Raw genomic sequence first — 23,086 nt, forward strand, 5'->3', positions numbered from 1 at the left:
AGTCTTGATGAATAAACATCAATAGCTCATATTACAGAAAAGCGTTCCGTTTGATGCCATGGCCTTCACAAATGAGATTTGCGTTCGCTCTTGCTATTAAGACTATGCTCCTGCGGTTTGTGGTCAATGGTAACATCCGAAAGTTTGCAATGGTTGTGGTTCATCTTTTCGCAAGGGATCCGCGTGCTACCGACTCTCGCTTTTGCTTTCCTTAATCAGCTAACTTGTGGTAAACGCACTTTACACAATGCCTGCTGCATGGGCGTACGCACATCAACGATACTAAATCACTGCCCGAAATCAGTTTAGTCGGCTGTGAAGGAGATTGCTGCAGTGCTCAGGAGAAAAGAAGCCTGCTGCGCTAAACGAATAGCCGACGCGTTTAGCATGGCTACATGGAAAAGCAATGGCTCGGGCTATTGAGTTAGCGCGCGCGCAACAGTAGCGCAGTGGAGATTTCAAATAAATTCGTCCTTTGAATATACCAAAATGATTCAAGTCCAGTGTCGTTAAATCTACTTAAATGAGGTGGTATTTAGGTAATCGGTGCACCAGACAGATGTAGCTTTCGTCTTCGATACAGTAGTTTGCTGCTGGATGAGCTAGCTAGAAAGCTAATGCTAACACCTTTGTTTTGCTGGGGAAACTCTACTTCAATTTCAAATCGCATTACAAACACAATTTCATGACGAACATCATTTGCATGGTTGAAATATGAGCATGCATTTTCTCAGACACGCACAGGTGCCGTGTTACTTACTTGAAATAAAAACGTACTCCAGCTGGGTTCCATTGCAACTCTTACGCTCAAACCTGCAGGAAACCAAGGAGGAATCCTCAACAAAGCAGCCAACTAAACATGGCACCAACTTCCTGTCATCCCGCGGGCTGCACCAAATAAAATTGACCAGCTCGCCTGAATTCGACAAATAATGTAACAGATGTAACATTATTGTTTTGGCCTCTTGTTGACAGAACATTAATTCCCACCTTAATATTGAATTAGGGTGGCTTTGTTACCAGACGAAAATGTTTGCGATATCTATCCGCTACTAAAAATTCAGCATTACTAAATATGTAAACATTTTAAGGTTTTAATATTTGAAAAGTCAAGATTAAAATATAATGTAAACAGGTTTGTGACCATCCTCTGCCATATAGAGAAATTGCCATGATTTAAAACGGCACTGTAAAAATATTAGGTGCGACTTTCAGTCTGATACATTTGGTGATTTAAAACGGCACTGTAAAAATATTAGGTGCGACTTGCAGTCTGATACATTCGGTAATTCTGCTGTATTTATAACAGTGTTTCAACAGTTTGGGATGTTTCATCATAGTTGTAGTTTTTATTTCGTTTTGTTTTGAAAGAAAGTTTCTTAGTTGTTATTTGTTTTGAAAATATTTTCTTTTAATTTTAGTTTGATTAGTTTTAGTTTTAATTCACACATCCATTTACTGAACTCCTCACGAGGGTCGTGAGCAGAAGACTGAACACCCTGAACGATTTCTTTAATACAGTGAATATTTGTTGAGATGAGTGAAAGCTTTTTTTAAAAGATCAAAGTAAACAACTGCTTGAACTTTCTTCTCTACGGGGATGCACAGCAATACTGAAGTAAATATGTAAAATGAACTCCAAAATGTCATACATGATATTAACTGAGATTGTATAAAAAAAAAAAAAAGAAAGACGGCTGTAGTTTTAGTTACTTTATAAAGGTAAGATGTCGCTTCAATAAGTTTTCTTTTGTAACACTTGTTTTTATTTTATTTTGTCAACAAAAATGTTTTTTCCTGTTTTATTTTTAATTATTCCATTTTTATTTTTTTTTTTTGGTCAACTATAGCTACCTTGATCTAGAATGGAGCAAATTGCACCCACGGTAATGAACATTGTCAAGTTAATGCTTCTCTGACAGCATCAGTCAAGCTATGCACTAGCATCGAGGTGTCAAACTCATTTTCGTCGAGGGCCACATCAGAATAATGGTTGCCCTCAAAAGGCAAAACATAAACAAAAACAATGAACAAAAATTCCATAAACCCAATCCATTCATCCATTTATCTATACTGCTTGTCCTCATTAGGATTACTGGTGTTCTGGAGCCTATACCAGCTGACTTCGGGTGAGAGGCCGTGGCTCAGGCAGTAGTGCGGGTTGGTTAATAACCGGAGGGTTGGCGGTTCGATCCCAGCTCTGTCACAGTCACATGTCGTCGTGTCCTTCGGCAAGACACTTCACACACCTTACCTCTAGATCGCCATTGTAAATGAGAAAGTGTTCTCAATTGGCTTGCCTGGTAAAACAATGAATAAAAAAAAAAAAGTTTATCCTGAAATGGTTGCAGGCCAATCTCAGAGGCAACCATCCATCCATCCGTTATATACACAACTTGTCCCCATGGGGGTCACGGGCGTGCTGGAGCCTATTCCAGCAGTCGTCAGGGGACACCCTGAACCGATTGCCACCCAATCGCAGGGCACACAGAGACAAACAACTCTCCGCACTCGCACTCACACCTATGGGCAATTTGGAGTGCTCAATCGGCCTGCCAAGCATATTTTTTTGATGTGGGAGGAAACCGGAATGCCTGGAGAAAACACACGCAGGCACGGGGAGAACATGCAAATGCCACACAGTGAGGGCCGGAGGTGGAATCGAACCAGCATCCTCCTCACTATGAGGCGGACGTGCTAACTAGTGCGCAGAGACAACCAGTGTAATGTAAAATAAAAGTTATTTAAATTTGAACGTAATAATTATCCAGGTTATGAATATTCCATATGCATTTGCACAGATATAAAAATGTCTGACAATATCTTGTGTGTTATGCTGTGATTATAACATAGTAACTCTTTTTTAAATTTGTCAGGTCATGAAACCCACATTACACCATCAATTAACTGTAACGTTGTGAAAAATCAGTTCACGGACTGATCCAACTTGTGTGGAGATTACTCACGACAATTCAAAATGAGAATCGGTAGTGTGTATGGCCTCCTCATACGTACATGTATGCACTCTGGCATCGGCGCATACTCTTGATAAATCTGTTTTTTTTTCCTGAGGAATCTTCTGGTGATTGCTGACAATCTTGTTGTGTTACGTGCTGTTCGCCATGGCATCTCCATACTGCACCACGTGGAGTGGTAAATCCTCTGACATACATGTCACGACTCGTCCCCGATCATGTCCATATTGTCAGAGTTTTGTCTGTGTGCTCGCCCCTCCCCTCCTGTGTGCCCATGATCAGTGTGATCATTCTCACCTGCCTCTCATTACCTGTCTCGTATTTAAGTCATGTCTGCGTGTCTCTCCCCTGTCGGATCGTTGTTGTCTTGTTGCTGTCATTGTCAATGTCACCCTGTCTTTTTCTTTCACATCTCAGTTTAGTTTCTGTTGTTGGTTTTGTTAGTAAGTTACGTTAGTCTGCCGAGTCTGTTAGTTTGTTCCCGCCAATAAACCCTGGTCCAAGCTGCGCTTGGTCGCCCTGCTCCAGCCGTTCCGTGACAGAACATCTGTAATTTGTCCTTTTTGTAAACCCGCTCTGTGGTATGGATACTGCTGGGGCCTGAATTTCCCTGAAGGAGTATTCCCAAGGGATTAATAAAGTTGAGTCTAAGTCTAAGTCTAAAACAGGTACCTTCCCAAGCAAAATGAAAACGGCTAAGGTTATCCCACTGTATAAAACAGGAGATAAACATCTCTTTACAAATTATAGACCTGTTTCTCTGTTATGTCAATTCTCTAAAATCTTGGAGAAGCTTTTCATTGTGAGACTGGATAACTTCACTGAGATGCACAACTTGTTAACTGACAGCCAATATGGATTTAGAACAAATAGATCAACAACTATGGCACTAATGGATTTGACAGAAGAAATAACTAACTGTATTGACAATAATGAATATGTGGTAGGAGTATTTATTGATTTGAAAAAAGCTTTTGATACCATTGACCGTAACATATTGTATAAAATGGAAAGATATGGGATGAGAGGTGTAGTATTGAGCTGGTTAAAAAGTTACATTACTAACAGACAACAGTTTGTTAAGATGGGTAATCATATATCATTATGCCTAGAGATTACCTGTGGAGTGCCACAGGAGTCAGTGTTGGGCCCCCTATTATTTATTCTGTACATAAATGATATTTGTAAGGTGTCAACTATCTTTACATGTATTATTTTTGCGGACGACACCAACATCTTCTGTTCTGGTAATAACTTAAAGATACTATTGGAGACCATTACAACTGAATTGTCCAAACTAAAAATATGGTTTGACATTAATAAATTATCATTGAATATAGACAAAACCAAACTGATGGTCTGCTGAAATAGATACACAGGTTCAAGTAACAATAGATAATGTCAATATTGAACAAGTTTATGAGATCAAATTTTTACGAGTAATATTAGACAATAAATTATGTTGGAAACCTCATATAAGATGCGTTAGAACCAAAGTAGCAAGGAGTATTGCAGTACTGTGCAGTGCAAAACATATTCTGGAGCAGAGAATTACTCTGTATTGTTGTCTTGTTTTACCATATTTGACTTACTGTGTGGAGATATGGGGAAATGCATACATAAGCACTTTAAAACCATTAATTATACTACAGAAAAAGCTATGAGAATTGGACACCAGGTTGGATTTCGAGATCATACAAATAATTTGTTTTTAAAATCAAACGCTTTAAAGCTTTGGAACTAAGTGATGGATAGGGGTAGGACATGATTAGCCTAGGCTTCTTCCGACTCCTTTTCGAACAGTGATACATATTGTTTGTTTTTTGTTGTTTGTTTTTTGTTTTTTTTATTGTTTTTATTCTTTAAATCATGTTCGAAACAAAGAGTCATTCATTCATACTCCATCAGAAGTGTCACATGTGCTCAATGTGATTGATAGGGTGCCAATGGTGAGTCTGCCATTCATGGTGTGTTTGGGCTGCACGGTATTGGACTGAGCAAAGACCTCACTTGTGGACTTCTGGCCCTCATACCACCCTTAATGAGTTTTGTTCCTGACAGAAACATGCATATTATTAGTGGCCTGCTAGATGTAATTTTGTACTGCTCTGGCAGTGCTGCTCCTGTTTCATCTGGCACAAAGGAGCAGATAGAGGTCCTTCTGTGGGGTTGTTGTTCTCCTACGGCCCTCCATGCTCATCTCCTGGTGTACTGGCATGTCTCTGGTTATTTCCAACATATGGTGATGGCAGACACAAGAAAGCTTCTTGCCACTGCAAGTAGAATCTTGTCTGAGCTGCACTACCTGAACAGCCACCTTATGCTACCTCGAGAGGTGAGGGCAAAGGCAAAATTCAAAAGTGACCAAAAGTCAGTCAGAAAAGATAAGGACCAGAAAATAGACTATGGCCGCCACCTGAATTCTACATTCCTTTAGAACAGGGGTGTCAAACTCATTTTTGGTATGGCCCAGTGCGCCACTCTGATACCCACTTACAATTCAGTCTTTAGTTAATCTATTATGCATGTTTTTGGAATGTGTGAGAAAACCATGGCTCGGAGAAAACCAAGTACATGCAAGGAGAACATGCAAACTTCATACTGGAAGGCTGGAGCACAAATTTAAACTCAAGATCCACCACTGTGGGGCGAAAATGCTAACTATTTGTTCATCAAGCCACTGAAATGTTGATGTCCCCTTTGTTTTTGTTTTTCAAGCAGTTTAAAAGCAAATTGATATAATAATGAAGGTGCACAATATCTTTCACTTGTGTTTTTGGTGCAGTTGGGATAGGAGTATGAACATAAATCAACAAACAAAACGATAAAAGTTAAACATACAGGGGGAGGGGCTGTTCTATGAACTGCTCTTTTTTAGGGGAGGCATTCTCTCCACAATGGTCCTCACAATATGCCACAGTTAGCGAAGGAAATTGTAAAATATAAATCATAATGAAAATGAGAAAAAAAAATAGGAAAGTTTCTTTGACTTTGTTAAGGACATGTTAAGCCTTCTAAAATTATAATCTACCATAGCGATTGTTAAATTCACTGTTATTATGCAATAGGTCTGTCATTAATCTTGTCCGTGCTGCAGTTGTATATTCAGTGGCTGTGGATGGAAACACAATACATAAAATTGCAGTTCCTAAAAACCCTGTTGTTCTAATACACTGAGATAATTAATGCATGATTTTTTATTTTAGCATGCCGCTAAACACAAAGCTTTTACATAAACTGGCATTGTGTCTTTCCAGCTCGTTCCAAACACTATTGAATCGTTTCACCATTCCCAGCTTTTCAGAAAAGGATCCTCCTCATTGTGTTTTGCACTGTACATTGCCTGCCTTTGTAGCCACACTGCACAATGCCAGTTTCAAACGGACTGGTTCATTATGTGTGGTCAGCCTATTCTCCCTGACCAGGCTCAACCTCATCCAAACGTCAAGATTTGACAAGCCAGAAAAATGAATTGCAAAGTTTAGTTGCAAGGATTTATTCCAGAAAGTTCAGGTTTACATGAAGGTAAGTTAAACTTTGTTTCTGCTTCGCCTCATTTAATTTGCTGAGTTAAGCATAATTGTTTGTGCATCGCAACTATAGAGTTTTGCTTAGGGTCATTGAACACAGAAGTAAAAGTTCTGAGCACTACTTTATCGAGTTTTACGTTTTTTCAAATTACAATTGCAGAATAATAATGTCAAAAGAGACATATTGGCACTTCACAGCTGCATAATTAATAATAAAATGAACAAGCACTCCCACACGTACAACCATCCCAACAGCGCATCGTTTACTTGAATTGTAAATAAATCATTCAAAGCAAGAAGAATTGCTGTGTCTTTGTAGATTGGGCCAGTTGATACACAACCAGTGTATCAAAAAGTATTCCTTCAGATCTAAGAAACTTAATTTTGGATCATATAGTAAAAACAAATAATTCAAACAAATACATAATTTATATACTTCTACATGGATGTAGTCGATAATCAATATGATGTTTTCTAAGGGAAAAAAAACACAAGTACTGACATGTTTCACTTTTTTTTTTTAATCTAAGGTCAAGTCATGGGTGACTGGTCCATTCTTGGGCGTTTTCTGTCTGAGGTTCAGAATCATTCTACAGTGATAGGCAAGATCTGGCTCACTATGCTGCTCATTTTCCGCATCCTGCTGGTCGCCTTAGTGGGAGACGCCGTCTACAATGATGAGCAGTCCAAGTTCACCTGCAATACCCAACAGCCTGGCTGCAACAACGTCTGTTATGACACATTTGCACCTGTGTCTCATTTGCGGTTCTGGGTTTTTCAAATTGTGCTGGTCTCCACTCCATCCATATTCTATATAGTATTTGTTTTGCATAAAATTGCTAAGGATGAGAAGCTAGATGGGCAACGGGCGCAGGTGCTGAGGCAAAGGCCTTCAAGGCAAGCCGCTGGGCAGAAGGACGGCAAGGAGGCGATGAGAGTGGGTGTTCCTACTTACTGTCCTCGTTACAGGGAGGATTGGGATGAGAGTGAAAGAGTGCAACAAAGCTTCCTGGAAGAGGGTCATGATGCACTCGCAGAAGATCCCACCAAGCAATCGAACCAAGTTCTACTCATCTACATCCTTCATGTGTTTCTTCGATCAATCATGGAAATCACCTTCCTAGTGGGCCAGTATTTGTTATTTGGCTTCGAGGTGCCGCACCTCTACCGCTGTGAAACCTATCCTTGCCCAACTCGCACGGACTGTTTTGTGTCTCGTGCCACTGAGAAAACTATTTTCCTTAACTTTATGTTTAGCATCAGCCTGGGCTGCTTTGTGCTCAACATCGCAGAGCTTCACTACCTGGGCTGGGTGTACATTTTCCGTGTCCTTTGCTCAGCCTGCTCTAACTGCTGCAGTCAGGAGAAGGATCCAGATAAAAGGCCCTTCAAGCAAAACCCTCTCCTGCTGCAACTCAGGCATTCTCTGAGAGGTCAGCTGGTTCTGCAGACCCGATCGGCCATGGCTCAAGAGAAAACAGGAACTTTGCTCACACACGCTCCAGCTGTCTCTTTCGAGACGGACTCTACTGTGGAATGCACCTCAAAGAGGAGCCCAGAGAACATAGACAAGTTGAAGGTCAAGTTGGCCAACATGGCCAGGTTGGGACGAACTAAGAAATCTTGGCTGTGATAGTGTTAGTGCTATAAATTCATATTGTGTTGTGTTTTCACATGTACTATATTCTTTCATAGATTAAAGTCCTGGCAAAAATATGGTGAACATGTAGTATGTAGTATAGTTTTAGCTTAGTACTATCATTTGTGATGGGCATAATAAGAGTTCTTCGTGAACAATTCTCTCAATTATCTTGAACTAATTGATTTTATATATATACATATATACATATATACATATATATATATATATATATATATATATATATATATATATATATATATATATTTTGGTTGATGAGTGATTATGCCGATAATGAAAATAATTTTTTGACTGCTCATTCTTACTTCTGTGATGTTTGAACTAATTCCATCAACTGGGAATAAACAAACAAATAAATACATTAACAAACGAATAAATACATAAATAAATCCTCAATCTAGAAACTACTAAATATAGTTTTAAATATTACTTTTGCACTCATAGGTGCTACCAGATAGTAGTGTATATATTTTTGAAACCAGTGGCTTTCATTATGGCCAAGTCTGTCCTTATCTATGTTCAGTAAAAATGTGAGAAAATACATTTGTGTAAATAAAATCACCTCGCCATCGATACACTGGCATTTTGTCTTGGTTGCAACGTGACCTTTGTCCCTATAGATGGTGCTCTAGGCTCTCAGTTCCATCATGTGGCAAGTTTTATTTGTAACAGTTTCATTTCGATATCTACAATTTCAAAACATAATGGGGCACATTTAAAGATCCTCTAATGCATTACAAATTTAGAGTGATTACAAGAAGCGGACTAAGTCTTTATCAAATAGTATTTTGCAATATTTATTGTCCTTTTATAAATAGAACAATGAAACGTACAATGGATGCACTCAACAAGGGCTTAACATTATTTTTTTTTGTTTACCAGCCACTGTGACTAGTGGTTTCCAAGAGTTGCTAGCCACTCAGCATTTTATATTTTAATTAGAAGATAACATTCTCATTACCGTATTGGCCCGAATATAAGACCGTGTTTTTTGCATTGAAATAAGACTGAAAAAGTGGGGGTCGTCTTACATTCAGGGGTTTAGACATTAACCCATTCACAACGCTATGACGCCAGATATCTTCAAAGCGAATGTTGAACTTAACTCCCCAGGCCAAAGCGAACCCCTGTCACGAAGAATAAAAATAAAAATAGCGGTAGCAGTTTGCATTATTTTATTGCAATGTTTTTCCTTATTCAGATTTGTTTCAGGACTACAGTTACAGTTAGACTTTACTTTGATGGTTAATGCAGTTTATGCAATTTTGTTGTTTTATCACAGTAGGTTGGTTTATTTACATTTCAAAAACCAGAAGCCATTCGTTTACAAATGGGATTGCACTTTAAATGTTCAGCTATTAAGATGTGATAGACAGTTTTTGCATGATTTGAATGAGGCAAAATAACATGCTTTTTCTCTCGAATATATTGTTATAATCATTTGTTTCAGATGTAATTATTTTTTGTACAAAAATTAAATTTGGTGTTCAAAAAGTATTTTTTCAAACTTGAGTCTTGAAAAAGAGGGGGTCGTCTTATAATCAGGGTCGTCTTATATTCGGGCCAATACGGTAATTATTGGGTTATTTTTCTTTCATTATTATTTTGTTTTATTGCTTGTACAGCACTTTCTTACCTCTGTTTGTTGTGCAGCGCTCTCCAAGTAAAGTTCAATTGAGTTCTGACTAAATCATTACATGACATTATAATTAAGGAAGGCATTTCTATTTTTTTCTCTTTTTATGTGACAAATAGTCTTCACCTTAGCCAGTCTGTAATATTATTGAGAAACCTATGATTAAGTTTCAAAATCCATCCTACCTGTTCTCAGACACAGAACCTTAGCCTGTTTGGACCATTTACATATACCCTTTCTAACCATAAACAAAACTTATTTGTACCTTGGAGTTCAGTTATGAACCCTGTAGTGTACATCACAAAACGTTGTGCCTTGTCAAATGCACTACCCTTCTTCTGACAGTGTATTTACAATGTCTACACATAATGATGAAAAAGAAAGACGTTCCTGTTGATGAAAAGAGTCATGCAGGTATCCGATATATGGTTGATGAACTAGGAAGGAATTTCTTATACCGCAATTGATGCTCAGTGCCCAATGTTAGATTTGCTTTGGATTGTTGTACAATGTACAGGGGTGTCAAACTCATTTTTTGTCGCGGGCCACATTGTTGTCATAGTTTCCCTCGGAGGGCCATTATGACTGTCAACGTCTTCTATATACATACAGTATAGGCTACACAACAAACTGATGAATAACTAGTTTTGAAATCAGGGACTAGTAAATACTGTTCAAATGATTTAAAAAGATGAATATATAAATATGAATTGCTAGCAATATCTGTTTTTAAAAAGTGAAGACGATTTTTAATTTTAGTAATGATACAAAGTCGATGCAAGATTTGTCTTTGCAGGCCACGTAAAATTATGTGATGGGCCGTATCGGGCCCCCGGGCCTTGAGTTTGACACCTATGTTGTACATGCATATTTTTGATGGTGTATAGTTTGGTGTGCCGGTGCATTTGTATAATACGATGCTGAAATGGGAGATGCTAACCTGCTTTTCATTTGTTCTGCAACAATGACAAATGCACTGATTCACGTAAATCTTTCTTTACAAGTTCACCATCCAATCACATTGTGTGCATTACTTGATTTGTCCCTTGTGGGGATAAGGGATAGGGAAAATGGATGGATGGATGGATGGATGGATGGAAGGATGGATGGACTGATGGATGGATGGATGGATGGATGGATGGATGGATGGATGGATGGATGGATGGATGGATGGATGGATGGATGGATGGATGGATTGACATTGGTAGGAAACGTGATTACTACATATTATTTAAAATACTAAATAGGTAACATGTAAAACATAAAAAATAAATAATAATAATAATAATAATAAATTATATTTATATTGCACTTTACATTGCATAGAATCTCAAAGTGTTACAAAAATGCCTTTTTAAGAATAAATGTCTTAAGACCGATATAATAATACATTTTATTTATACTTTACATTTGAAGGCAAATCTCAAAGTGCTACAGAACACAGGACGGGTAAAATTACAGCAGTAGGATAAAAAGGTAATATAACAGATAGTATCATTAAAAACTAACAAGAGTATACTTTCCAAAATAAATAGGCTTTTAGACCTTTCTTAAAAGCTTCCTTTCCTGGGGCCCTAAGATGGTCTGGGAGGGCGTTCCACAGACGGGGAGCAGCCATGTCCCCCATGGTCTTGAGTCGTGTCCTGGGACGGTGTTGTTGTCCTGACGGGGTTCTGCCTGAGGTGTATGGTGTGAGGAGGCCAGTGAGGTAGGTGGGGGAATCACCGTGGAGACATTGGTGGGTGTGCAGGAGATTGTTGTATACTATACGGAGGTGAACAGGGTGCCAGTGGAGGGTGTGAAGGATGGGGATAATGTGCTCATGTTTCTGCACCCTCATCAGGACCCTGGTAGCGCTGTTTTGGACATACTGAAGCTTTCGAATGCTCCTGCCAGGGATCCCGATGAGGATTGCGTTGCAGTCGTCCAACCTGGAGGAGACAAAATAAGTGTCAAAATCAGCTTTTTTGTATGATTTTGTTGATGCCTTCCTTGTTATTGTTAAAACAAGTTGTTATATTGTTTGAATAGGAGTGATTATGCTATACAGTTGTATCTCATTGTCAATATTTAAACAAACCTGTTAATAAAAAATTTCTAGCCATTTAGAGGAAGGGAAATAGTGAGTTAGATGACTCAGCACATCATGTACCTTCCGTAACTAAGTCCTCTCAACTATTTTTAACGGCTCGTTTTTTTTACTCAATATTTTTATCCAGAATGGTGTATGTCACTCAAACAAATGCAATCCTGTTACTCCTATTATCAGAATACATTAAGATCATTTTTTTTAAACTGTATAGCTATAGGGGCGGCACGGTGAGGCACTGGTTAGCACGTCCGCCTCACAGTTCTGAGGGTGTGTGTTCGATTCCACCTCCGGCCCTCCCTGTGTGGAGTTTGCATGTTCTCCCCGTGCCTGAGTGGGTTTTCTCCGGGTCCTCCGGTTTCCTCCCACATCCCAAAAACATGCTTGGTAGGCCGACTGAGCACTACAAATTGCCTATAGGTGTGAGTGCGAGTGTGGATGGTTGTCTCTGTGTGCCCTGCGATCGGCTGGCAACCAGTTCAGGGTGTCCCCTGCCTACTGCCCGATGACAGCTGGGATAGGCTCCAACACGCCAGCGACCCGTGTGGGGACTAAGCGGTACAGAAAATGGATGGATGGATGGATGGATGGATGGATGGATGGATGGATGGATGGATGGATGGATGGATGGATGGATGGATGGATGGACAGGAAGCCAGCCGGGAGCCCGAATCAGATCCCAAAAGTGGCGGATGTATTGATAACGCATTATTACTTAGTTTAATGAGTAGTACTCTCATATTTGGATTATACATCTGTCGTTTGGCTCACTGCAAGTGAAAATACTTCATTCAAATTACAAGTTGCTTGAAATAAGGTAGCCCAAATTGTGTTGGATTGCCCATGTCAAACAAATGTAATAACAATGCATACCTAACTTGGTTGACGGTTATAATTATCCATCCATCCATCCATCCATTTTCTGTACCGCTCTGTCCCCACCAGGGTCGCGGGCGTGCTAGAGCCTATCCCAGCCGTCATCGGGCAGTAGGCGGGGGACACCCTGAACTGGTTGCCAGCCAATCGCAGGGCACGCAGAGACGAACAACCATCTGCAATTTGGAGTGCTCAATTGGCCTACCAAGCATGTTTTTGGGATGTGGGAGGAAACCGGAGTGCCCGGAGAAAACCCACGCAGACACGGGGAGAACATGCAAACTCCACACAGGGCCGGAGGTGGAATCAAACCCGCACCCTCTTAACTGTGAGGCGGACGTGCTACCCAGTGCTTCACCGAGCCGCCTAGTTAAAATTAGATTGAGATATTTGTTACTAACATTTCTTAGACCTCTTTATTGAAACAAAAATTACAGAATTTATTCATGGCAAAGTGTCATATTTCTCAGATCTTCATGGGTATGGTACACAACTGCAGGCTAAGGTGTGTATTGCTTTCACAAAGAACAATGTTTGCATGGTTTTATTACCTGGATTTTCACGTTTTTAAGAGGTTAAAACTTTTTAGGTTGACACAATATTAGCAAATAAGATAATTTATGTATTTATTTATTTGTTCATTTCAGTACTGCTTGTCCTCAAAGGGCTGTATAAACAAATATATTATACTGTAATAAAACTGCACTGTAATGTCAGTTGAACATTGGAGAGTGTACAGTAAATAGAATATTAAATATTGTTACAATAAAATAAACCAACGGATTGATTAACTGATAGATTGGGAATATTTGTTAATCTGTATTTCTATTTTATTTATATTTTCAATTACCTGACACTTGTACAGTGCAACTGCACTTTGACTTTGTGAAAGAAGAAACCCGCCCCTTTGCATGCACATGCGTGTGGCTGTAAGTATTGGTGTGGGCGGGCTTCAGAAAACCGAGGGGAAGAAGTCGAACCGCTGACCGTAGAGGGATGACCAACCTGATGTGATCCCACGTGTGACGGAGGGCTCCTCCACCTCTAGTCAGCATATCGACTCAAGCCAGTCAGTAATCCTTGTCCTTCTGTTGCGAGGTCAGATATGGAGGGAGCCGGTAGCCAAGTCACGTCTGCAAACCCGATCAATCCGCAACACGACCCGGGGTAAGGTTACTCCCACGCAACTCTATTATTGTCTTCAATTAAATGATATGTACATGTTTAAATAGAACTCTGAAACTTTCACCGGCTTCGCGTCTTTCTTGTTTACAGCAGATCTACGTCAATCGCTGCGGGTTTACGAGAACTGGTTTATTAAACTTCCATTAAAAATCTGCTACTTCTATGCCATCAATCTGACTGTCGAGGAGCAATTAAGACATTTTACAAACGTGAAGTTGAACAACATGCCATTCGCGTCACCGCATTGTAATATAAAAAATATTTGGTTTGTGTTTGAGCGCATGGGGTCAGAAAGGTGGAAGCTGTTTGAGTTCTATCTGTACAGGTAATTACTAACTACTTGCCGTAACTGTACTATAATTATGTCACTGCACAAATAGCCTTCGCCAGGAAGCTGGAGATTTTAGTCTGTACATTTTTATATGGAAGTTAGGATGAAGACTGGGTAACAGCTGGCACTCGACTGCTTGCTCATCTGTGGCTTTCTCGCTGGCGGCAGTTGCGTTGTTTCTATTTTGGACTCCAGTTTTCACTTCACCTGGTCAATTGCGGAGTTATATTTACTCTATCATGACTGATCTGACACTTGTATTGACTTATCTTTCTCCTCGACAGAAAAATGTTTATCGGTGGGCTCAGCTGGCAAACATCACCAGGTAAGGTAACCCTTGCAGCTGGGCATCTTTTTTTTTTTTTTTTTTTCTTAAAAGTTTTAGGTTAACCCTATAACTCACACGTTTAACTTTTTGTAAAGAACTATGATAACCAATATTATCTTTCTTCTCCCCCAGACAGCCTTAAACATTATTTTAATACATTTGGGGAAATCAGAGAATGTATGGTAATGAGAGACCCAACAACAAAACGTTCCAGGTATAACACGCACGCACGCATGCAGTAATATTTTTTGGGAGAATAAACAAAAACTATAAACAACAACTGAAATAAGATGTTTGTCAAATTGTTTTGAATGCAATTAGTGTATAAAAATATAATCACATGTGATTTTATTTTCTAATAGGGGATTTGGCTTCATCACTTTTGCAGATTCTGCCAGCGTAGATAACGTCTTGGCACAGCCGCATCATGAGTTAGACTCTAAAATGGTATGTCTACCTCTTTATTCTCACTGCGTGATCAATCAACATGTTTTTCACCTGTATGCAAACATGCACGAGACATCTCCATCTCTTTATTATTCAATGTACCTCTAAGACAAAGTTCAGACAGCCGTTCAATTCCAATTTTTTTTGCCCATATGCGACCTGTGTTTAATTTCTTGAAGACCGCATGAGCGGCTCAGTTCCGTTATTTTATCCATCCATCCATCCATCCATCCATCCATCCATCCATCCATCCATCCATCCATCCATCCATCCATCCATCCATCCATCCATCCATCCATCCATCCATCCATCCATCCATCCATCCATCCATCCATCCATCCATCCATCCATCTGTACCGCTTGTCCCCACGGGGGTCGCGGGCGTGCTAGAGCCTATCCCAGCTGTCATTGGGCAGTAGGCGGCGGACACCCTGCCAGCCAATCGCAGAGCACACAGAGACAAACAACCATCCGCACTTGCACAACCATCCGCACTTGCACCAATGGGCAATTTGGAGTGCTCATTCGGCCTACCAAGCATGTTTTTGGAATGTTGGAGGAAACTGGAGGACCCGGAGAAAACCCACTATGGCACGGGGAGAACATGCCAACTCTACACAGGGAGGGTCAGAGGTGGACTCGAACATGCTCCCTTCGAACTGTGATGCGGATATGCTAACCAGTGCCCCACAAGTGCCCCCATAGCTATACAGTTTAAACAAAATAATCTTAATGTATTCTGATAATAGGAGTAACAGGACTGCATTTGTTTGAGTGCCGCCCTCCGCTTTTTTAAAATGTAATTCTTTTTTTTAGAATCTGGTACTAGATTGTATACATATCAGATTTTTTGCAATGCGACCACAGTCTAAACCAGGTATGGGCAAACTACGGCCCGCGGGCCACATCCGGCCCACGGAACCGTTTAATCCGGCCCGCCAACCCTAAATAAATTCTATTATTAAAATTTTTTTTTCTGTCATTTTGCCTGCAATAAACTGCGTTTCCCCAGTAGATGGGGAACCACTCGCCTGCGCATTTACTACCGGAAGCCGTGTCAAAAAGCTCGGTGCACACTCACAAGTGCGTGTACGTACTCAGTAGTACGGAAATGGCGCACTCGCGCTCTATTTGTATCAGTGTCGAATTTAGAGCGTGGGCTGTGACGACAGCATTCTTGTAATTTGCGCGCCGAGCTTTCGGATACAGTTTTACGCTAAAGCCACCCACAAACCTTCCCCAGGAATCCTTCCATTAAAATGAGTCGCCCAAGGAAAAGCAAGGTGGACACTGAGTGCCGAGTGTTTAAAAAGAGTGGCCAATTTGGCTCGACGTACGCGACGTGACGTTCAGCCACATGAACATCAACATCAACCCGTCACAGATCTAGGTAAACGGACCAACACCTCGGATCTCTCCTAAGAATTGCCACAACAAATTTTACTCCAGACTATGACACACTAGCAAAAAAAAGGGAGACCAACAACACTGTTCCCACTGAAAATGAAGGGGAGGCTTTCAAGTTTGTTGTAAAAAAATGCATTTTGAATATGATCTGTACAAATAGCAGGGATTGAAACTAGCGACCATTCTCATTTTCAAACAATGCAGGATGCTCAAGGACATTGATGCACCACCTGTTTGTGACTAATCTTAACCTTTAAAGTTCTTAAGGCTTACTTTAAGGAAGTGTTTCCCGTTTCCTCACCTCTGTTACCAGGTGTTTGTGAGTTAAAACTCTGCTCTGATTTTCAGATACCCCTCACCGTGTTGCCGTTTTGATTACTTTATTTGGATGTATGCTTTCACCGATTCTTCAAGATGATATATTTGGTCAGAATGTTTGCCGTTTGATGTGACCTCATAAGATAAACATCTTTCATTAATCTGACCTGCAGGCACTGAAGTGATGGAGACTGTTATTCATAATAACAGTGTCGTATTTTATGAGAATCACTGATAGCAGTTTTTTAGGGATTTTTTTTTTTTAATGCTGTTAATAAATGCATTTGTTTTCAAAAAACTTTTTTTGAATATCTATGCTTTACTACCTACTAAAGGCCAAAACCTTTTATGCAATGACCTTTACAGGTCGTTTATATTACTTCACACAAACACTACATCCATCTGCTCCTGGTTCGGCCCCCCGGTCAAAATTTAGAACCCAATTCGACCCGCAAGTCAAAAAATTTGCCCACCCCTGGTCTAAACGGTGAATGTATATGTATGTGTGTGTGTGTGTGTGTACGTGTGTGCATAGGTACATATGCAGATGCATGCATACATGCGCAGATTTGGAACAACAAAATTTTAACCACCTAATTAATCCACATTCATATCTTTCACATTTTTTCACTCAGAAGTATCACTACAGAAGTTGCAATAGCAACAACCAGTTTCCCAATAGGTCACTAGGTGGCGTTTTCTTTCACTTTCAAAACGTCTGCATTTTTTGTTTCACTGAAATTGATTCTCTCGTCATCAATTTCATGTAAGTATCGCAACCAAGGTCTTTTATTTTGAAACCAATACTGCATAAGCATGGACATTATATGCAAATTTGTAGATTTTATTCCTATAGGTTAGGGCAGCTCAATTTCATGGCAAATTTGTGTGGCCGGACATGTTCTAATGAATACCACATTCTTTATCTTTATCTTTATCTTTTATCTTTATCTATTGCCTATATTTGAGCAAAAGTCCACACAAAGGTTATTTTCCTATCACTGGTATGTACTTATTACTTTGAGGTATCATTGAGGGTATAGCCTATGAAAAATCTAATAATTTAGAGTGACATTACACACTATCAGAGGCAGATTTGATCAAAGGCAATGGTATAATATAATGTTCATTTGACTGCGCAGTGAGCAAAACTGATGGGGACTAAATTCCATGGTATATAGCATATTAACATAGACTGAAAGCATCTTTAGCTAACGTTCTTATAGAATACTTTGGAGGATTTGCGACGTGTTATGGCAGGCTGACGAAAGTTTTATTCAGTCAAAGAAGCCATTGAAATGGTTTGTCTTCCTGATCTAGCTTTTTATCTCACATAATCGTACATAATGAAGGGCGGCGCGGTGAAGCACTGGTTAGCATGTCCGCCTCACAGTTCAGAGGTTGCGGGTTCAATTCCATCTCCAGCCCTCCCTGTGTGGAGTTTGCATGTTATCCCCGTGCCTCCGGTTTCCTCCCACGTCCCAAAAAACATGCACGGCAACATGCCAAATTGCCCATAGGTGTGATTGCGTCTTGCCCAAAGGTCTGAGTGCGTGTCCGAATGGTTGTTCGTCTCTGTGTACCCTGTGATTGGCTGGCAACCAGTTCAGGGTATACCACGCCTATTGCCCGATGACTGCTGGGATAGGCTCCATCATGCCCACGACTCCCGTGGGGACAAGCAGTACACATAATGGTTGGGTGGATCGATAATTCAATGAAGTTGTTGATTCAGAGTTTGACAAAATTCCTGAAGCATATGAGTCTGACTTCAGCCTTGATGATGATGAGCCACTGGTCGTAACAAAAAAAAATAAAAAAAATGCAAGAACTAATCCAAACAACCTTGATGTTGAAATTTATAACATACATTCAAACACTGACACTGAAGTCCCAGATCACGGCGAACCTCATCCAGGCTCTGCTCGAGTCAACCAAGGGTTATCTTGGAGGCAGAGAAAAACCCCAGCAGCTTCAAGGACCTGCAATATCACCTCCAAAGGACAAAATACCAAGTCCAAAGTGTTATTTTGCAATCTAAGCAATTTGTGAACATCCATATGAACTACATATATATATTGTATATAATATTGTATAATATTGTGTATATATATATATATATATATATATATATATATATATATATATATTATATTGTGTGTATATATATATATATATATTATATTGTGTGTATATATATATATATTATATTGTGTGTATATGTATATATATATATATATATATATATATATATTATATATATATATATATATATATATATTATATTATATTATATATATATATATATATATATATATATATATATATATATATATATATTATATTATATTGTATATATATATATATATATATATATATTATATTGTATATATATATATAATATAATATATATATATATATTGTATATAATATATAATATAATATATATTGTATATAATATATAATATTGTATATACTATATATATATATATATATATATATATATATATATATATATATATATATATATATATATATATATATATACATTTTCCCTGCAATTACTATGTTTCTCCAGTAGATGGGGAAGCGCCCGCCCGCGCATTTACTCCCGGGAGCCGTGTCAAAAAGCTCGGTGCACACTCACAAGCACGTGCGTGTACTCAGTAGTACGGACGCGGCGCACTCCGCGCTCTATTTCATCTATCGGTGCCGAATTTCGAACGTAGGCTGTGACGTCAGTATTCTCGTAATTCGCGCGCTGAGCTTTCAGAATACAGTTTTACGCTAATGCCACCCACCCACAAACCTTCCCCTGGAATCCTTTCATTAAAATGAGTGGCCCGAAGAAAAGAAAGGTGGACACTGAGTGCCGAATGTTAAAAAAGAGTGGACAATTTGGCTCGACCTACGTGTGTGAGAAGACGTTCCGCCACATGAGCGTCAACAAAGCCCGTCACAGATCTAGGTTAATGGACCGACACCTCGGCTCTATCCTAAGAATTACCACAACAAATGTTACTCCAGACTATGATCCACTAGCAAAAAAGCGAAACCAACAATACTATTGATTTCTTTATTACTTTATTTACATGTATTCTTTCACTGATTCTTCAAGATGATGTATTTGGTCAGAATGTTTGCCGTTGGATGTGATTTCGCCTCATTAGATAAACATATTTCATAAATCTGACCTGCAGGCGCTGAAGTGATAGAAAATGTTATTCATCATAACAGTGTCGTATTTAATAAGAATCACTGATAGTAGTTTCCATCCATCCATCCATTTTCTGAACCGCTTAATATCCATGCTTTAGTATCTACTAAAAGTAAAAACCTTTTATGCAATGACCTTTACATGTCATTTATATTACCGTAATTTCCGGACTATAAGCCACACCGGACTATAAGCCGCACCAGCTAAAATTCAGGGATATTTTAGGTTTTTTCTTACATAAGCCGCACCGGACTATAAGCCGCACGTGCACATGAGTTTTTTTTTACAAAGAAAGACAGTACACAGAAAGCAGTAAAAATCCATAAATACGCCGCGCTGCCATTTAAGCCTCAGGGTTCAAAGTAACCTTCTGAATAAAATGCATTAAAAGTTCACATTCATTACAACTCGTTTTTGGTGAGCAAAATGTCAGAAGAATTTAATTTAAGTGCTGATTGATTGGGTTTTAATACAATGCAGATGGTCCAAACAGCGCCACTGCTTTGTGTAATCTCTGAGTCACATGGCAGAGTAAGAGAAAGGGTTTAGAGCCCTTTGACGCAGATCACCTAGCGTGCATTCCTACTAAAGATCATAATAGTCACAACCAACACAGCCAGAATAAGCAGCAGCCACAGTAGTGTTTCAAAATAGTATTTTTGTTGTTTCTTTCTTCAAGATACCGCACAACAGTGGTCCACAGCCTTTTTACAAGTGTATAAAAGTGATAGTTATCACAAAAATCACGAAAAATCTTACATAAGCCGCACCTGACTATAAGCCGCAGGGTTCAAAATTTTGGGAAAAAGTCGCGGCTTATAGTCCGGAAATTACGGTACTTCACACAAACACTACATCCATCTGCTCCTGGTTCGGTCCCCCGGTCAAAATTTAGAACCCAATTCGGCCCGCATGTCAAAAAGTTTGCCCACCCCTGTTGTAAGTCTTACAACCAAAAATCTTCATGTGTGTGGGAAGGGCTGCACGATATTGGAAAAACATGCAATCTGGTTGTTGAATATAGCGATGCCAATACCAATGTGATATTTAACATGCACATAAGGAAATCACGATTTTATTATCCAATGAAAAGATGACAATTATTCATGCAACAAAACAAGCAAGCTCAATGTAGTCTTCGCCAATCGAATGTAATTACTGTAGATAATTTTCAACTATTGGATAGCGATGCACATTTAAGTTTGACTGGTCAAATTCAGATAAAAGCATACCATTCCACAGGATGTTGCATGTTTTGTGATATGCGTATTGCATTGGCCAATATTGCAATATTGATATTTTTTTCAATATATTGTGCAGCCCTTGTGTGGGGAAAGCCTGTGGATGGATGCAGCCAATCCAAGAAGTGCATTGATTTAGGTACGGGGGAAGTATTTTTTTGATACAAAAATGTCTTTTTTTTTTTGTTACCCAGATTGCAGGAAGTATTTTCCAAAGCATTTTTTTTTTCCTTGCCAACACTGACATTTTAAAACCGACCCATTTGAAGATCACTTGGTTATTGGTGCATTCTGAACTATGAGGCACAAGATAAGAAATCAGAAAAAGAAGAGAAATCCAGTAGCCTAAATACATACTAGTAATACCGATAAATTGGTTTGGCAGTGAAGCCTAATCAATTTAAAATTGCCTCTAACACTGTGTCTTTCGTTTGGTTGTAATGTGCAGTTTCTGTTTTGTTGATGTTGAATCATGATGTAATATGCATCTCTCTCAATTTTCTACACCACTTGCCGACATAAGGGTTACAAGCGAGCTTATTTAAATATTTTCCCCTATACTCTTCCTTCAGATTGACCCAAAAGTTGCCTTTCCCAGACGTACTCAACCCAAGGTAAGGTGACTTCCACTTGAAGAACTGTATATTGTTCCTTGTGAAGCAGTCACTGTTAAATTGCATGGGGTACTGTTATGGTAATTGTACATGGTGAGTTTTGAGACACTGGGTATGAATGGCTGCTGTCTATCCAATGTTGCAGATATATGTAGTTTTTTTATATGCCTTGAACATATAATCAGTTACAATCTTGAAATGTTTTCAAGTCATGGATTTTACGCCATTGAAAAGAACATTTAATGAGTTTTATCTGAACTATAAGTTGCCGTAGTGTGCAGGTGAATTTGCCCTTGTATAGTAAGTTAAAGTAATCATGAAACTTTGCTGTGCTGGGGTTTCTCGCTCTCTTGAGATGCATTGGTTGCATTTTTCACCTTATTTCTGAACACTATAACAAGTACTGCTTGGCTACTAACAAAGCTGTTGGTTAAAATAATGTCTCCAAATGACGGACAAAGTTTGAAGTTGTCGTCTGGCTGTCTGAAATGTTTCTGTTGCATATCTTGCACTGTGCTGTCCGTCTTTTGCCGTCAAAAAGGTAATTACAATGGCCGAAGGTGATTACTCGCGGTACCGCTCCCGCTGACATGTTTGTGCATGTCTGCAATAAACACGTAGAGAGGGCACGACTGATTGATTGACAGGGTAGTGGTACAATCATGACAACGCCATTCTCAGCCTGCGCTCCTACCGTGTTATCAATATTATTTTTTTAAATGTATTATTAATTTTATATTCAAACTGAAAACATAAACTAAATAACACTGAAGTCATTCAAGTCATCATGTCTCAAGTCAAGTCCCGAGTCTTTAACTTCCAAGTCCAAGTCGAGTCTCAAGTTTTTTTATTTTTTGTCAAGTCAAGTCACAAGTCATCAAAACAGCGACTTGAGTCGACTCGAGTCCAAGTCACAGTGACTCGAGTCCCCATCTCTGATGTAAACACATTATGCTATGCAGGCTCCATGTCCATGCCAATGGAAGAGGAACTTTACTCCTCTGTTTTACTTTAGATTTTTCTCACCATACGTAGAAAAAGTAGATGGGACAGATGGTCTTTATGAAACTGATGGACAGTGTTCCCCGTCTTCCCAGTGTCATCTGTGCCCATGGCCAAATCATACCGGCACACTGCAAAGATGCAGGTTGCAACAGCACTTGGGCTGCCATGTGAAGAGAGCCTGGTAGTGGTGGGGCGGGGCAGTGACAGCACCACAGACAATCTCTACA

General features: G+C 39.4%; 3 protein-coding genes across 10 annotated transcripts in view; 2 read left to right on the forward strand and 1 right to left on the reverse strand.

Annotated features, from left to right (window-relative positions):
• Positions 1 to 895, reverse strand: part of LOC125972243 (vascular endothelial zinc finger 1) — a 37,365-nt gene extending 36,470 nt beyond the window's left edge. For all 3 annotated transcript variants that reach the window (XM_049725842.2, XM_049725841.2, XM_049725840.2), the window contains exon 1: positions 761 to 895. In XM_049725842.2, the coding sequence (XP_049581799.1) occupies positions 761 to 793 (33 nt within the window). In that variant the 5' untranslated portion in view covers positions 794 to 895. The remainder of the gene's footprint in view (positions 1 to 760) is intronic.
• Positions 896 to 6,370: 5,475 nt separating this feature from the next.
• On the forward strand, positions 6,371 to 8,274 carry LOC125972265 (gap junction delta-2 protein). Its single transcript, XM_049725902.1, has 2 exons — positions 6,371 to 6,500; positions 7,036 to 8,274. Exon 2 carries the CDS (start codon positions 7,044 to 7,046, stop codon positions 8,136 to 8,138), a length of 1,095 nt encoding a protein of 364 aa, XP_049581859.1. The 5' UTR covers positions 6,371 to 6,500; positions 7,036 to 7,043; the 3' UTR covers positions 8,139 to 8,274.
• A 5,515-nt stretch (positions 8,275 to 13,789) lies between these two features.
• msi2b (musashi RNA-binding protein 2b) overlaps positions 13,790 to 23,086 on the forward strand; it is a 159,678-nt gene continuing 150,381 nt past the window's right edge. For all 6 annotated transcript variants that reach the window (XR_011087117.1, XM_068651367.1, XM_068651370.1 and 3 more), the window contains exons 1-5: positions 13,790 to 13,933; positions 14,567 to 14,607; positions 14,743 to 14,824; positions 14,973 to 15,057; positions 21,813 to 21,854. Coding sequence is in view for 5 of the 6 variants with exons in the window: in XM_068651367.1 (XP_068507468.1) it covers positions 13,872 to 13,933; positions 14,567 to 14,607; positions 14,743 to 14,824; positions 14,973 to 15,057; positions 21,813 to 21,854 (312 nt within the window). In the remaining variant the exon portion in view is untranslated. The remainder of the gene's footprint in view (positions 13,934 to 14,566; positions 14,608 to 14,742; positions 14,825 to 14,972; positions 15,058 to 21,812; positions 21,855 to 23,086) is intronic.

This window comes from Syngnathus scovelli, chromosome 7, assembly GCF_024217435.2.
Source record: "Syngnathus scovelli strain Florida chromosome 7, RoL_Ssco_1.2, whole genome shotgun sequence".
Classification (NCBI taxonomy): domain Eukaryota; kingdom Metazoa; phylum Chordata; class Actinopteri; order Syngnathiformes; family Syngnathidae; genus Syngnathus; species Syngnathus scovelli.